Here is an 18,082-nt window from a genome sequence, read left to right on the forward strand (position 1 = left end):
GTACACTAACACTTCCACTGCGACTTATGCCACTTGAACTGAATGTTGACGTTTGTTGAGTAGAGATTAGATTTTTGCAACTAATGGTGTGGGTGAGCTGCACTTTCAGAGCTTTGATTATTATTCTTCTGACAATAGATTTTGACCTTTGAGGAGCTCTTGCTATTGTAGCAGTGCAACCTTTTTTTTAGCTGCCTCTCAGAATGTGATCTGAGCCTAGGAATTACATTGCAGACCCACATTCCTTGAAATTGCTGTCCTTGCTAACTCTTTATGTAATCTGATTCAATTTCAGTTGGACTCGCACTGAAAGGGCAGTCATTAAAATGTTCTGTGACATTGCAGTATCCAGTTTCATTGATGTAAGACTCCTTGTACATTCAATAGATATTACACTGCATACTGAAAATTAAAAAAAAGGATAAAGCCATAGATTGTACTAAGTTAAATACATTAGCACAATATATTTATAACATACATGTTATTTTTATTGGAGTTGGTGATTTGGACATTGAAATCTACTTTACTATACTCCCCACACCGTAACTTCAAAAACACAATCAAATTGCTTATAAAAGAGTCTTTGTCATTCAATAACTGAACTTCATTGTGCTTTCTATGTTAATAATTTCACGTTCAGTCACTTTCATTGGAATCTTTGTGCAACCAGTTAGCCTCCTTCGGAAATTGCCACTGAGCAGTATGTAGAGAAAGGGATTAATGCTGCTGCTGGCGTAACTGAGGCAGATAGATATGTAGTAAACGATGTAATAAACAGAGGTGGGCTGAGTGATTTTGAGATTTATTAATTGAATCACATGGTATGGTGCTGAACTAACCACAAAAATACCCACTAACACCAAGACCATCTTCGTCAGTCGTTTGAGCCGTGCTCTGGGGATAGTTGCATTATATCTAAACAATAAGAAGAAAACATTGTTTATTTAAGTACAGCTTATTTCACTTCATCCATTTAAGCCAGAACAACTTTGTTCTGCTTTAAATCTTATCATTTTCCAGCACATTGTAATACAGGACAATTCTTCATGTTTCAACCAATTCTGTTATTCGATGCACTATAAGGATGTGAGGCTCCTTTAAAGAAATGATCAATGACGCAGAATCCAAATAGAAATCTGGTACAAACTTCCTAAAATGCAGAATCCTACTGTTTTAAGAGCTTTTGATGGCCAAAATAGACAACCCAGCAGGTATCAATTTTAAATCAATCACAAAAGATGTAGTGGGGATATTAGGAAGAACTTTTTTTTAATGCAGTGTTCTGATCGGACAGTTTTATAAGCTGCTTATGTTTCAAAATGGCTGTTTTAAATTTTTGAGAAAACAGGAGCAGAAGTAGGCCATTCAGCCCTTCAAATCTGCTCCACCATTCATTATGATCATAACTGATCATCTAACTCCATAGCCTGTTTCCTTTTATTCAACAAATTGTTTGATCCCTTTAGTCCCGCAAACCCATTTGTGCTATATCCAACCTCTTCTTGATATCATATGATGTTTTGGTCTCCACTGCTTTCTGTGGTAGTGAATTCCACAGGCTCACCACTCTCTGGGTAAAGAAATTTCTCCTCCTGCAGTCCTGAATGGTTTAGCACATAATTTAGATTGTTATCCCTGGTTCTCGACTCCCCCAATCATTGAGAATATCCTTGCTGCATCTATCCTGTCTAATCCTGTTAGAACTTTATAGGTTTCTGTGAGCTCCCCACATTCTTTTGAACTCCAGCAAATATAATCCTAACTGAGAGGTCCAGACTGAGAGACTGCTGTGTGCTCTGTTTTACAGAGACACGGCTCACTTCGGCCTCACCTCAATGTGTCTTACAACCTGAGGCCTTCTCATGCTTCCAGATGGACTGCATGTGTCATCAGGCAGGGCAAAAGCGGAGGGGTCAGCCTACAGGTCAATACTCTTAGTGCTCGGACATGATGACCCTGGCGAGTTACTGCTCCCCGGGCCTAGAATATTTAATGGTGAAGTGCTATCCCTCCCTCCTGCTGGGGAGTTTACTTCTGCCATCATGACAGCAGTTTAGATCCCACTGCAAGCAGAAGTGAATAGCAAACTTGATGAAATACATACCACTACAAATAGCCTTGAGACGGATTGCTCTGAGGCTTTGTTTATTGTAACATAGACAATAGGTGCAGGAATAGGCTATTCGGCCCTTCGAGCCTGCACCACCATTCAGTATGATCATGGCTGATCATGGAATCTCAGTATCCCATTCCCACCCTCTCCCCATGCCCCTGGATCTCTTCAGCCGCAAGGGCCATGTCCATCTCCGACTTGAATATATCTTACAAACTGCCCCAACAGCTTCCTGTGAGAGAGAATTCCACAGGTTTACGACTCTCTGAGTGAAAAAATTCCTCCTCCTCTCTACCTGATTGGTTTACCCCTTATTCTTAGACTGTCACCCCTTGTTCTGGACTTCCCCAACATTGTGAACATTCTTCCCGTATCTAGCCTCTCCAATCCCATCAGGACTTTATATGTTTCTATGAGATCCCCCCATAATCGTCAAAATTCCACTGAGTACAAGCCTGGTTGAGCCAGTCTTTCTTCATATGTTAGTCCTGCCATCCGGGGGAGTCAGTCTGATGAACCTTTGCTGGAGTCCCTCAATAACAAGAATGTCCTTCCTCAGACTAGGAGATCAAATCTGCACAGAATAGTCAAGGTGTGGCCTCACTAAGGCCCTGAATAACTGCAGCAAAACATTCTTACTCTGATGCACAAATCCTCTTGCTATGAAGGCCAGCATGCCATTAGCTTTCCTCATTCCCTGCTGCACCTGCATGCCAACCTTCAGTGACTATTCCACCAAGACACCGAGGTCTTGTGGCAGCTCACCTTTTCCTAAACTGCCACCATTCAGATAATAATCTGCCTTCCTGCATTTGCAACCAAAGTGGATAACCTCATATTTATCTACATCATATTGCATTTGCCAAGTATTTGCTCACTCAGCCAGTCTGTCCAAGTCACCCTGCAATGACTTAGCGTCCTCCTCACAGCACACACTACCGTCCCATGGCTCTGCCATCCATCATTATGAAGTGCTTTGAGAGGTTAGTATTGGAACACATCAATTCCAACCTCTTAGATTGTCTTGATCCACTACAATTCGCCCACCGTTACAATACTGTTACCGTTACACCACCTCCTTAGCCATACACTCATCCCGAGAATATCTGGATAACAAGAACACCTACATCAGACTCCTATTCATTAAATTTAGCTTAATCTTCAAAACCAAAATTCCAACAATTCTCATCTCCAAACTCTGAGACGTAGGACTATGCTCCCCATTCTGCAACTGAATCCTCGACTTCCTGACCCATGGACCGCAATCAACAAGGATAGCCAATAACACGTCCTCCACAATAATCCTCAACACTGTTGCCCCGCAATGCTGTGCACTCAGCCCCTTACTGTGTACCTTATACACTCATGACTGTGTGGCCAAATTCAGCTCTTACACCATTTACAAGTTTGCTGATGACACCACCATAGTGAGTCAGCTTTCAACCAATGATGAGACAGAGTACAGGAAGGGGAAAGATAACTAAGTAGCATTGTGTAAAGACAAAAATCTCTCCCTCACTGACAGAAAAACAAAGGAGTTAATCATCGACTTCAGGAAGTGCAGTAGAGGACACATCCCTGTCTGCATCAATGGTGCTGGGGTGGGGTTGGTTGAAAGCTTCAAGCTCGTAGCAGTAAATACCAACAACGATCTATTCTGGTCCATCCATATCGATGCTACAGTCAAGAAAGCAACACCAATTCCTCTACTTCCTCAGAAAGATCAGGAAATTCAGCATGTCCACAATGACTCTTGTCAATTTTTATAGATACACCACAGGAAGCATCCTATCCAGAAGCATCACAGTGTGGTTTGGCAAATGCTCTGCTCAAGACCACAAGAAATTACAGAGAGTTGTGAACACAGCTCAGTCCATCACGCAAACTAGCCTTCCTTCCATTGACACCATCTTCACTTACCCCTGCCTCAAGAAACAGCCAACATAATCAAAGAGCACTACCACACCAGTTATACCCTCTTTCAGTGGTCAGAAGATACAAAAGTTTGAAAACATGTACCAACAGATTTAAGAGCAGCTTATTCCCTGCTATTATCAGACTTATGAATGGGTCTCTCATATATTAGAGTTGATCTTTCTCTGCACTTTCTCTGTCACTTTAACACTATATTCTGCATTCTGTTCTATTACCGTGATGTACTTATATAAGATATGAGTTGTCTGCTTAGCACACAAAACAACACTTTTCACTGTATCACAGTGCATCTGACAATAATAAATCAAATCAAATCAATTGATTCAACCTCTCCTCATACATCAGTCCTGCCATCACAAAAATTAATTTGATAAACCTTTGCCGCACTCCCTCTCTAGCAAGAACATCTTTTCTCAGATAAGGAGATCAAAACCGCACAAAATATTCTAGGTGTGGGCACACCAAGGTCCTGCATAACTACAGCAAGATATCCCTGTCTCTGTATTCGAATGCTTACTTTCAGTGACTGGTGTACAGACCCCCAGGTCTCATTGCACACACTCTCTCAATTTATAGCCATTCAAATAATAATCTACCTTCCATTTTTTGCTCCTTAAATGGATAACCTCACATTTATCCAGATTATACTACATATACTGCATTTTACCATTCAGTTAGCTTGTCGAAATCATACTAAAGCATTCTGCATCCTCCTCAGATTTTATCCCCCCATTTGTATCATCTACAAATTTTGAGATATTACAGTTAGTTCCCTCATTTAAACCATTCACTGATATTGTGAATTGCTGGGGTCCTGTAGTTGATCCCTGTAGTAGCCCACTAGTCACTGCCCGCTATTTGGAAAATGACATGTTTACTTCTACTCTTTGGTTCCTGTCCGTAAATCAATTTTCTACCCATTTTCATACATTGCCCCAACTCCCATATATTTTAATTTTACATGTTGATCACTTATGTGGACTTTATCGAAAGCCTTCGCAAAGTCCAAATAAACCACATCCACTGGCTCCCACTCATCAACTCTACAAGTTAAATCCTCAAAGAATACTTAGTAGATTTGTCAAGCATGATTTTCCTTTCATAAATTCATGTTGACTCTGTCCAATCCCACCACTGTACACCAATTGCTCAGCTATTAAAGCATTTACAATGGACTCCAGCATTTTCCCTCCTACCAACATCAGGCTGACTGGCCTATAATTGCCGACTTTCTTTCTGCCTCCCTTTTTAAATAGAAGGGTTACATTAGCCAATCTCCAATCTGGAGAAACTGTTCCAGAGAATAGAGGATTTTGAAGGATGACCACTAAACATCCACCGTTTCTAGGTCCACTTACTTAAGGGCTCTGAGATTGTGTTTCTCAGACCCTGGGGATTTATTTGCTTTCATTCCCAACAAGTTCTATAAATGCTATTTCCCCAATACCAAATTTCCTTCAATTTCTCCCTCTCACTAAACACTGTGTCATCCAACATTCCTGATATAAGTAGTTCTGCTTGTATGTGACAATTGTGTTCCTTTGTAACTTTGCACTATAACAGATCGCGTTATGAAAAATCGCTGTTGAAGACCATGCTGTTGAAGATTGCAAATAGAAAATCACTATATCCTAACAACATCCACAATTCGTCAATCGCATAACAGCCAACTCACACTGACGAAGCACACGTTACAGCACAATGACCTGCATGTTATTTGTCTCCTGTTATGTGAGCATGGAGCCAAAGAATGTTGGTCAGCCATTTCTTTGCTCCCTGCTATAAATTCCCTGTACATGATTGTGAGGGACCTACATTTTTCTTAATTTTTTTTCATAAAACAATAGAAACTTTTGCAGCCAGTTTTTCAGTTCCTAACAAGCATACTCTTATTCTGGATTTTCCCTTTCTTAATCAATCTCTTTGCCCTGCTTTGCTGAATTCTAAGCGGCTCCACTCCTCAAGTCTATTTTTTGTTTTGACTAAATTGTGTGACTTTTGCTTGGATTTAATACCATCTTGAATTTCACTACGCTTTGGCCCCATTCCCATTTTACTTTTGCACAAGACAGGAACGTGCCTAGGTGCTCCTTGAATGTTTGCCATTGTCTTTACACTGTTATTACTTTAATAACAATCTATCATAGCAACTTTGACCTCATACTATCTTAAATTCTTCTATTAAAATTCAGAGCCCGAGTCTCAAAATCAGCCACATTTCTCTGCAAATTGATAAGGAATTCTATCATATTATGGTCACTTATCCCCAAGGGGCCTTACATAATAATAACATCAATTATTCCTTGGATTACACAAGACCCAGTCTAGGATGACCTGTTCACCATTTTGTTGTTCAATGTATTAGTCCAGAAAGCTATTTAAGACCATAAGACCATAAGACATAGGAGTGGAAGTAAGGCCATTCGGTCCATCAAGTCCACTCCGCCATTCAATCATGGCTGATGGGCATTTCAACTCCACTAACCAGCATTCTCCCCGTAGCCCTTAATTCCTCGTGACATCAAGAATCTATCAGTCTCTGCCTTGAAGACATTTAGTGTCCCGGCCTCCACTGCACTCTGCGGCAATGAATTCCACAGGCCCACCACTCACTGGCTGAAGAAATGTCTCCGCATTTTTGTTCTGAATTTACCCCCTCTAATTCTAAGGCTGTGTCCACAGGTCCTAGTCTCCTTGCCTAACGGAAACAATTTCTTAGCGTCTACCCTTTCCAAGCCATGTATTATTTTGTAACTTTCTATTAAGTCTCCCCTTAATCTTCTAAACTCGAATGAATACAATCCCAGGATCCTCAGCCGTTCCTCGTATGTTAGACCAACCATTCCAGGGATCATCCGTGTGAATCTCCGCCGGACACATTCCAGTGCCAGTATGTCCTTCCTGAGGTGTGGGGACCAAAACTGGACACAGTACTCCAAATGGGGCCTAACCAGAGCTTTATAAAGTCTCAGTAGCACAACGTTGGTACGCAGTTCCTCCTCTATGGTATTGTCAGTAATTTCATTTGCCCAAACTGTATGCGGATTAAAGTCACCCATAATTACAAATGTTCCTTTATTGCATGCATGTCTAATCTCATGTTTAATGCCATTTCCAAAATCAGCCCTACAGTTTGGGGGTCTATATATAAACCTTTGGCATTCCTCCACTCTCCCAATACAGATTCCACATTGTTGGATTGAATATTCTTCCTCACCAAAGCATTAATTTCCTCTTTAACCAGCAATGCAACTCTACCATTTTTGCCTGTCCTTCCTAAATACTGAATACCCCTGCATGTTCAGTTCCCATCCTTGTCTCTGTAATCCCAACAATACCATACATGTTTTGTTTGTTTGTATGATTATTTGTCCAATTTATTGTGAATGCTATGTGTATTAAAGCACAAAGCCTCAAAACTTGTCTTTTTAGCATTACTTGTTCCATTCCCGCTAGTTTTCATTGAGGCCCTGTTTGATCTTGGCCCTTGATTTCTCGGCTTATCGCTTTTCTCATTCCCTATTTTGATTTTAGTCTTGTCCTTGATTCCCTTTAGAGTCAAGAGTACGGTGCTAGAAAAGCACAGCAGGTCAGGCAGCATCTAAGGACCAGGAAGATCAACGTTTTGGGTAAAAGCCTTTCACCAGGTGATTCCCTTTACTCTGACTCTATACATAGGTTCTCATCCCCTGTCATTTAATTTAATCTCTTCCAAATCACTCTAATAAATACTCCCTCGAGCACATCATTCCTGGCCCTGCCTAGGTGCAACCCAACTAGCTTATACAGTCCTAATGCCCCAAGAATCTGAAACCCTTCCCTTTACAACATCTTTTCAGCCATGTTCATCTGATATTTCCTGCTATTTCTATTCTGACTAACATGTGGCACTGGTAGTAATCCTCAGATTACTCCCTTTGAGATCCTACTTTTTAGCATGCTTCCTAACTCCCCAAACTCTGCTATTAGGATCTCATCACTGTTTCTACTAATCTCACTTGCACTAATGTGAACCACAACTACTAGATGTTCATCATTTCTCTCCAGAATATCCTGCAGAAGTTCCAAGATATCCTTAACCAGAGTACGGGGGTTGTAGCGGGAGGGAAGAGGAACATAATTTCTAAGAGTCATATTTGTGGCCACAAAATGCCTGTCTAATCCAAGATAAAATGGAGCAGATAAAATTAGTGACTTCTTACTAATCCTGCATGCTGATGTGCCAATGGGTATTGTTTGCTATGGAGACTCTGGACCCACTTGAAATCCTATTCATGCCAACTTTCACATCTCAACATAAAGCAATAAGCAGCTGGAATCAAGGACAGGCAAATACTGTGGATGCTGGAAATGTGAAACAATCAGAAAATGCTGGAGAATTCTACTTCTGAAGAAGTCATACCACACAAAACATTAACTCTGCTTCGCTCTGCATAAATGCTGCCAGACCTGCTAAGTTTCTCCAGCATTTTCTATTTTTCTATGAGCCACTGCTCTTGCTGTTTGTAAACTTACTGACTTAGAAACTCTGGACACAAAGAAAGACATACCCAGAGACAGAAAGGGAAGCAGTAGCTGCTGTGAGCAACAGGAGAAAAAAATCTGTTCTCTGTTCTTCAAGAGACAGAAAATTGATGGGAACATGTTCTCTACTTGAAGAGGTGGGACCCACAGAACTTTCAGGGCACTGCAATATTCATCCTGTTGTGACTGAGAGAGAAAGTGAAACCTCCTGCTGGAAGTTTGATTTTAGGATTTTCAGAATACTTGGAGAATCAGCTTCAACGGACAGTAGATGTTTTGACTCAGTGGATTGGAGGAAACACATTGGTATTTGGGAATGATTTTGGACTAATTCCTGTGAAAACTACAATTCTGCAGAGAGTGTGATCTAATTATATACTGTGTCTTGGGTTTGTATTTCTCTTTGGAAGTTAAGAAGTATACCTTTTTACAGCATACAACACTGAGCTGCAGGGGCATAGTAATAATGTCCATAGGCCAATAACCTGGGACCTTTGGCTTATGTTCTGGGAACATGGTATCAAATCTCACCAGAGCAGGTAGCTAAGTTCAATAAAAAGCTAAAATAAAGGCAAACTACTGGAAATCTGAAACAAATACAGAGAATGTTGGAGATGCTCAGGATGTTTGGTAGAATCTGTGAAAAGATTAGATTTTATTTTCTCTCCACAGACGCTGCCAGACCTGCTGAGTTTCTCCAGTGTTCTCTATGGTTGTTTCAATAAAAAGCTAGCCTAATGTGACCAGGGGTGGCTCAGTGGCTCAGTGGTTAGCATTACTGCCTCACAACTCCACAGACCTGGGTTCGATCCCACTCTTGGGCAACTGTCTGTGTGGACTTTCTCCTCATGTCTGCGTGGGTTTCCTCCCACAGTCCAAGCATGTGCAGGTTAAATGGATTGGCCATGGTAAATTGCCCATAGTGTCCAGTCCAAGGGGCTGTGCAGGCTTGAGTGATTTGCATGGGATATGTAGGATTGCCATGGGATAGGGTGAGTGGGTGTATCTGAACGGGATGTTCTTTGGAGGTTGGTGTGGACACACTGTAGGGGTTCTATGACAATTTGCATTCAAATCTCATTCTTAAATATTATGCACCTTTATAGGATTTGTAACGTCAGTGATTGGTGAGAAGCTGGAATGCAATGCTTGAGAGATGCAATAAAATGAGTGTCAAAAAGGAATTAACTCAATATATGAATAAAAATCATTGTAGGGCTATGGGTGGGAGAAGGGTAAACTTATTTTCACTTTTAGAGAACTGGAACAACACAATGGGCCACATCGTCTCCTTCAATTATTCCACTCGAAAAGAGAACAAGAACAAGAGGACATAGATTTAAAGTGATCTGTAAAAGAAACAAGGGTGAAGTATGGAAAAACTTTTTCACTCAGTGAAGAGTGAGGATATTGAATCCAAGGTCTGGAAGTGCGGCGGAGGCAAGTTCAACTGAAGTATTCAAGAGGGTGTTGGATTATTTGGTAAAATAACGGGCAAGCTTATGGGGAAAAAGCATGAGATTGGTACTGGGTAATGATGCTCATTTAATGAGCTGGTGGGCTGAATGGCCTTCTTCTGTGCCATCATACCTCTGTGATTCTGTGCCATTCTCAGCTCAGAGCAAAGACTGATATGACCTCAACTGTATAGAATGCTGCCTTCTGAAAGTTTTTGCTATTCTACTGGTTTTGACTTTTATATTTCAATAATTGTGTCACTTCCTCAAATGTATAGTTTTGGTGTATTTTCAATCTGCCGTTGAGATTACTATGACTATCGTATCCATTCTTGCAAGGTTGGCCCAATAGCATGTCCATTGTTTGTCCATTTACAGTAAAATGTAATAGTTTGTATTCAAACATTTCTAATGAGAATAATGTTTAATGGATGTTATGGCTTTCAAGGTTAAAACTAGTACACTTCTTAATCAGGTAATGTTGTCATGAGATATGGATAAAAAGTGGGTAAATGGAGTTAAGGTGCAAATCAACTACTGTACAATTGAATGGTTGAGTAGCCTAGAGAGTTTAATTGACCCTTTCTTGTACTTAATGTTTCTATGTTATTCCTTTGGTTGTTCTCCATATTGTTCAGAAGGCATTTGTGTCCTGCTCTGTCTGTGAGAGTTCAAACCTACATAGAGTCATAGAGTCATAGACATGTACAGCATGGAAACAGACCCTTCAATCCAACCTGTCCATGCCGACCAGATATCCCAATCCAGTCTAGTCCCACCTGCCAGCACTCGGCTCATATCCCTCCAAACCCTTCCTAATCATATATCCATCCAAATGCCTCTTAAATGTTGCAGTTGTACCAGCCTCCACCACATCCTCTGGGAGCGCATTCCATACACGTACCACCCTCTGCATGAGAAAGTTGCCCCTTAGGTCTCTTTTATATCTTTCCCCTCTACCCTAAACCTATGCCCTCTAGTTCTGGACTCCCCGACCCCAGGGAAAAGACTTTGTCTATTTATCCTATCCATGCCCCTCATAATTTTGTAAACCTCTATAAGACCACCCCTCAGCCTCCAACGCACCAGGGAAAACAGCCCCAGTCTGTTCAGCCTCTCCCTATAGCTCAAATCCTCCAACCCTGGCAACACCCTTGTAAATCTTTTCTGAACCCTTTTAAGTTTCACAACATCTTTCCTTTAGGAAGGAGACCAGAATTGCACGCAATATTCCAACAGTGGCCTAACCAATGTCCTGTACAGCCGCAACATGACCTCCCAACTCCTGTACTCAATACTCTGACCAATAAACGAAAGCATACCAAACGCCTTCTTCACTATCCTATCTACCTGTGACTCCACTTTCAAGGAGCTATGAACCTGCACTCCAAGGTCTCTTTGTTCAGAAACACTCCCTAGGACCTTACCATTAAGTTTATAAGTCCTGCTAAGATTTGTTTTCCCAAAGTGCAGCACCTCACATTTATCTGAATTAAACTCCATCTGCCACTTCTCAGCCCATTGGCCCATATGGTCAAGATCCTGTTGTAATCTGAGGTAACCCTCTTCACTGTCCATTACAACTCCAATTTTGGTGTCATCTGCAAACTTACTAACTGTACCTCTTTTGCTCGCATCCAAATCATTTATGTAAATGACAAAAAGTAGAGGACCCAGCACCGATCTTTGTGGCACTCCACTGGTCACAGGCCTCCAGTCTGAAAAGCAACCCTCCATCACCACCCTCTGTCTTTTACCTTTGAGCCAGTCCTGTATCCAAATGGACAGTTGGAAATTCTTACTGTTGATGGCTAAAGAAAAGTTTGTTCGGGGTCCCATTACCTCTGACTTAATCTTGTATAGTAATTTGATTTCTGAGATGGTTTTGTAATGACTGAGCAGTCAAATTCCTGAATTCTGATTCCTGAAGAAGGGCTTATGCCCGAAAAGTCGATTCTCCTGCTCCTTGGATGCTGCCTGACCTGCTGCGCTTTTCCAGCAACACATTTTTCAGCTCTGATCTCCAGCATCTGCAGTCCTCACTTTCTCCCTCCTGACTGAGCAATCAGTCTGGTTTATTTAGTTAACTGCAGGTATAGCTCTGCCACTTGGCCCCTGCCATTCTGTAAGCATAAACAATTAAACAACTGTGGGGAGTCCCATCTATTCTGTCCCTGATAAACTACACAATGTTAGATAGAGAAACATGGGTAGCATCCCTGTGCTACTTGGAAATTCCAAAGTATTGGTTTTTCCCAAATCATCATTAGGTTCACTGTGAAGTGGTAAAAGTGCACTTTGTCCCGAGTGGGGAAAGGGTATACGTGCAAATCTGATATGCAATATTTGGTTTTCTCAATACCTTGTCCTAGAAAGTCTTAAACATGTAGACAGAATTCCATGTGTTAGATATTTCGTTAACAAAAACAACTATAACATTTTGGAGTAAACTCCTCATTTAGATATCATGAGTATAAATTTGTGATTATAATAAGTTATTTACCTTCCAGTTCTCTTGTTTTCTTGATAGATGTCCCATGTGTAACACAGAATCAAAACGTAACAAAGTATTATCAGAGGTAAGGGAAAGAAGAAAGAAGTTAAGGTGTGGTACAGTGTATACCTGTGAAAAGAATGGAGAGAATATATGTTAATTTTTTCTGGTTATTGAGCAATGCTTGAAAATTGATTTGAATTTTCTAACAAGCGATAAAACTGTTGCCTGACAGGCATTTAAAAATTGTTTTGTCATTTGGTAATTGTAAGCATTGAATAAAGCATATATCAAATGATGCCGAAAATGGCATTTTCCATGTGATGAACAAACAAAGCCACTGGATTGAGTTTAATTTCCATCTATTTTCGTGTCATCAATTTCTAAAGACAAACTGAAACAACAGATTGAACCTTACCCATAATCAGCTAAGTATTATTTTTGTCGATGGAGGGTTTCTCTCTGCAAGGCCTTGCAAATTTTCTCATCCCAAGCCAGCCTTCAGGCCCAGAGATAGAGACACTATTACAAAGCCACAAGAGTCCTACATGCTAGTGGTATCGTTACACTGAAATATAGCAGGAGTTTAAGAATGCCTTAAATTTTTTCTCTCATTGCACTTTCTTCGGAGAATAGTATACTGCACACAATAAACTAAGAATGATTCACTTGTTGCAGTGTTTGGAAGTGAAACTGTATTGAGACTTCAAGGTTGCAATCAGTAAATGGTTCTGCCACAGGTCTGCATATTTAAGAACGTTTCAGTGGGGGAGTTTGATCGCTGTTCTGACTTTTCATTTAGCCTTATTAATGCAATAAAGTTGTAGCAATGTGAATTTTGGAATGCAATTGCATGCTTATTGAGACAAACTAGCAATTTTTACTGAAATTCTCCATCTCCGACTTGTACATGCACAATGTATTGATTGAGTGTGTGCCCATGCTATGCTTAGAAGGGTACTAACTAACTCTTCTATTTTAGAGCTGATTTATCGCATCACTTTGAGAGGCCTCCTGCTCTTTGCTATATTACTTTCATAGGCTTACATCATGTTTGCCAATTTTTATAACTAAACTATCTTGTTGAAGTGAGAAATGAGGTCTCTTTGGCTGATTTTGACTCGAAAGTAAACCTCTTTCCATTGTCCTGCACTTCATTTCTCGGCTGTTAAAATGTCAGAAACCTTTCACAATGCTTCTGTTTAAAATGTGAACCTATATGTCCAAATAATAACATAACAATTTCAGACCATCTTCATCTTCAGTTCTCTTCCCGAAAGTAGGTAGTTCAGGGCTGAATTTTGCAAAATTAAGCTAAATGTCAAATTTCAGGGAGTTTCATGGTTAGTTCCTCTCCGTGAAATCATAGAATAGAAAAGAACATTACAGCGCAGTACAGGCCTTTCAGTCCTCGATGTTGTGCTGACCTGTGAACCAATCTGAAGCCCATCTAACCTACACTATTCCATTCTCGTCCATATGTCTATTTAAATGCCCTCAAAGTTAGTGAGTGGGTTGCAGGCAGTGTGTCCCATGCCCCTACTACTCTCTGAGTAAAGAGTCTATCTCTGACATCCGTCCTACTTCTATGACCCCTCAATTTAAAGCTATGCCCCCCTTGTGCTAGCCATCAACATCCAAGGAAAAAGGCTCTCACTGTCTAACCCTCTGATTATTTTATATGTTTCAATTAAGTCACCTCTCAACCTTCTTCTCTCTAATGAAAACAGCCTCAATTACCTCAGCCTTTCCTTGTCAGACCTTCGCTCCATACCAGGTAACATCCTAGTAAATCTCCTCTGCACCCTTTCCAAAGCTTCCACATCCTTCCTAGAATGCGGTGACCAGAACTGAATGTAATATTCCAAATGCGTAATGTAATATTTACAGCTGCAGTACGACCTCATGGTTCCAAAACTTAATCCCTTTACCAATAAAAGCTAACCCATCGTATGCCTTCCTAACAACCCAAGCAACCTGGGTGGCAACTCTCAGCGAGTTGAGTGAGTTATCTCATGAAGTTCTCTGCTGTTCACCTCATTATGGATATTGACCTCCTATGGTACCACCCTCACACATTGCATTAGTGGGAGCCCTCACCAACGATCTCCCTCAGGAGGTTGGCCAGCACATGGGATAGCAGCTGGTGTGCTAGCATGGATCAAGCATTGACTAACAAGCAGAAAAGAGACAGAGAAATAAACAGGTCATTCTCACATGTCTGGCTGTGACTATATTGGTGCTGCCAGAATCAGCACATAAACCCCAGTTGTTCAGAGTAATGATTTGGATGTGGGGATCAAAAGTAATATTTCCAAATTTGCAACTGGTAGGGATGCCATTTAGAACAAAGATGAGGGGAATTTGTTTTACTCAGAGTGCTGTGAATCTTTGGAATTCTCTACTAGATGAATGTGGAAGCTCAGTATTTGCTTATGTTTAAAGTAGAGATTGAAAGATTTCTGATTACCAATCATGTACAGGGTTGTGGGGATGGAGAGGATGAAAAGCATTGAAATGTTCAACCAATCATAATTATATTAAATGGTGGAGTAGGCTTGATGAGCTGAATGGCCTACACCTGTTCCGATGTCCCAGTGCCAGGACGTAATGGTATTTTTCAGCTCTGACACCATATTTACAGCGTAAGATCAGCAGTCAGTTGTTGTCAGCTATGGAAACAGACCCTTCAGTCCAACTCGTCTATGCCGACCAGATAACCTAAATTAAACTAGTCCCATTTACCAACATTTGGCCAATCTCCCTCTAAGCCCCTCCTATTCATATACCCATCCAAATACCTTTTAAGCTGTAATTGCACCAGCATCCACCACTTGCAGATCTTGAATTTACATGCATTAGCATCACATTATTATCTATTTTCACTTCATTTATTTGCAGTTAACTATTCTCTAACATTGTGGAGAGAAACTAGACGTGACAACTCTCGACATGAAAGTCACATGAGAGTCACATGAAAGTTTCATGGGTACCTAGTGTCTCCAGCTCGCCACCTGTGTCTCCAAGCCTATATGCTGACAACAATCCTCTCAACACCTCAGGGCATGCATCATGGGTAGCCACTGTCCGTAATAGTCCCCTTCCCCAGAGGTTGGCACTTGGCACACACCAGCCTGCCCATGTCAGCTTGGCATATAGGTGGAAGGATTCAAGAAAGGACAGCTTCTGAGGGTACTTCAGTGTCAAGGGTGACATTTCATTAGAAAAAGAAGCTCACATTCTAAATATATTGTCATTTTAAATCATCACTGGTCTGAATAACTGTCATAGTGACAACGGCTATTAGAATTACGCTACACAGGCTACTCATCTGTAGTGTCATATCATGTTTGAGCACTGACTATTCTTGCCCTAATGCCTAGGTTAGCATAGCATTGTCATTGTTGAACTGACTGACTTGGAAGATCAGCCAAGACTGATGTGCGACCAACCCTCTGATAGTGTACCTCCTGATTGAATTACTAGTAATCCCGTGGTTGCACTGGACTTGCTGGACTGACTGTAGCCTATTCCCTGTACTGTAATGTTATGGAACCCCTGACCCTGACTGCCCCAAAATCCTGACTGACTGTGTCCAAGCCACTGGACTGGTAATGGATGATGTCCTTGGCTTATTGTGCCAGTAACCTGTAATGACCAAAGACTCTTGAGGACTACTTCCCTTAGACTTTCAAAGAACTTCATTTGATTGAAGAGAATGCACTGTATTTGTTGTGTATTATTCTGATTGCAGGTGTGACATTAACATAACATCGTGCCATAAAGCAACATCTACCCTCTTGATTGATCATTGCTGTCAAACACGGCAAATTACCAGATGTTATATTTACACTAAGGCATAAGGTAAAACAGAGGCAAATTGAGCCCATAAGCTCTGAATAATGCATATGTACACAAAAAGGCAAAGCAACGCAAGGCAGGGATTCTGTGGACATCAAAGTAGGTGCAGTGTGACTGAGCATTAGGAGAGCAAATAAAGAGCTCTGAAATGCACACTGGTCCAATCCATGATATGGGTGCCTGTGCCTGTGTACAAAGCAGCCTTGCAACAGCATTGAAATGCAAGGTGTTAGTGCACACCAAACTGCAGCATTGAAGTGGATAACTATATTCTAAATGATGTGGAGAAATGCCATGATGATATGGGGAGGCTGGTGCGTGCCCAGTGCCAACCTCTGGGGAAGGGGACTATTGCAGACAGTGGCTACCCATGATGCATGCCCTGAGGTGTTGAGAGGATTGTTGCCAGCATATAGGCTTGGAGGCACAGGTGGCGAGCTGGAGACACTAAGTACCCATGTACCTTTCATGTTGAGAGTTGACATGCCCAATTTCTTCCCACAATGTTAGAGAAAAGTAAACTGTAGATAAATGAGGTGAAAATAGATAATAATGTGATGCTAATGCATGTAGTCACAAGTTCTGCAAGTGGTGGATGCTGGTGTAATTACAACTTAAAAGGTATCTGGATAGGTATATGAATAGGAGGGGTTTACAGGGAGATGGGCCAAATGCTGGTAAATGGGACTAGTTTAATTTAGGTTATCTGGTTGGCATAGACAAGTTGGACTGAAGGGTCTGTTTTCATGCTGTACAGCTCAATGACTTCATGACTCTATCTCACAAGCAAAATTCTTGTCTTGCCAATCCTACTGAAGTTAAACAGGATTCCATTCAGATCTTCCTGGCACCCCAAATGTATGTAAATATAGCCTGGTTCAAGTAAGAGATGCCTTTGGTTTGTTTGGACAGAGTCAGACTCCAATATTTGTTTGTTTCCTTGATACACTATTGCACAGAACCGACCTATGTTTGTGATTATGTACATATGTAAAATTTTTTATAGACAAAGTGTATTTTGAAAGAAAGAAATGTAAAATTAGAATTACGTATCCTCAATATCAGGAATCTAATTTTTCCAATTTCGCTATATTTTCCTAACTGGCTCATCATTGCTCACCTTGTTAAGGGGCTGGGAAAATTCAGCCCTCAATCTTCAGCACATGAAGGAGAAGGAGTTAGATCGCAAATTCACCCCAACCTGAACACCATGTTCTTGACACCAGCGTGATCCACATTGGTTGTCAAGCCAAGTGATGAGTTGCTTTGGCAACATATACTTTGACATGCATGCCACAGTCTGGAGCTAAGGATTGTGATGATAAAGACTCCACATGGCAGACCAGAATTTTCTCCCAATCTTACTGCCTGTCATTGGTGTATCTTAGAAAGATTTATAAGAAGACACATGACCACATTATCAATACTCCTCCCTTTCCCATCAAAAGCAGGAATGGGATTTGAATCTGGAGCTCCTGACTTAGAGGCAGGGACAATCCCCACTGCTTCACGTAGCCTCTTTCCTAAGCAGGTTTGAGATGAATTTTATGAAGCATTGTGACAAAAATATAAGTGAACAACCCCAACTGAAGAAATGATTCTTGAACGTTTTTAATATCATCTGTGAAAAGTATATAATTACTTCAGCATAAGTTAATGATATATTTAAATACCCTAGCACAAGCTTCAACTTCAGAG

At 41.0% G+C, this 18,082-nt stretch overlaps 1 protein-coding gene across 1 annotated transcript in view; it reads right to left on the minus strand.

The window, feature by feature from the left end:
* Window positions 1-590: 590 nt before the first annotated feature.
* The window catches only part of mchr2a (melanin concentrating hormone receptor 2a), a 54,638-nt gene continuing 37,146 nt past the window's right edge, over window positions 591-18,082 (minus strand). The window contains exons 5-6 of the mRNA XM_060820718.1: window positions 12,533-12,652; window positions 591-915 (exon numbers count right to left, since the gene is read on the minus strand). Of these exons, the coding sequence (XP_060676701.1) occupies window positions 591-915; window positions 12,533-12,652 (445 nt within the window). The remainder of the gene's footprint in view (window positions 916-12,532; window positions 12,653-18,082) is intronic.

The sequence above is a fragment of the Hemiscyllium ocellatum genome, chromosome 3, assembly GCF_020745735.1.
Source record: "Hemiscyllium ocellatum isolate sHemOce1 chromosome 3, sHemOce1.pat.X.cur, whole genome shotgun sequence".
Lineage (NCBI taxonomy): Eukaryota > Metazoa > Chordata > Chondrichthyes > Orectolobiformes > Hemiscylliidae > Hemiscyllium > Hemiscyllium ocellatum.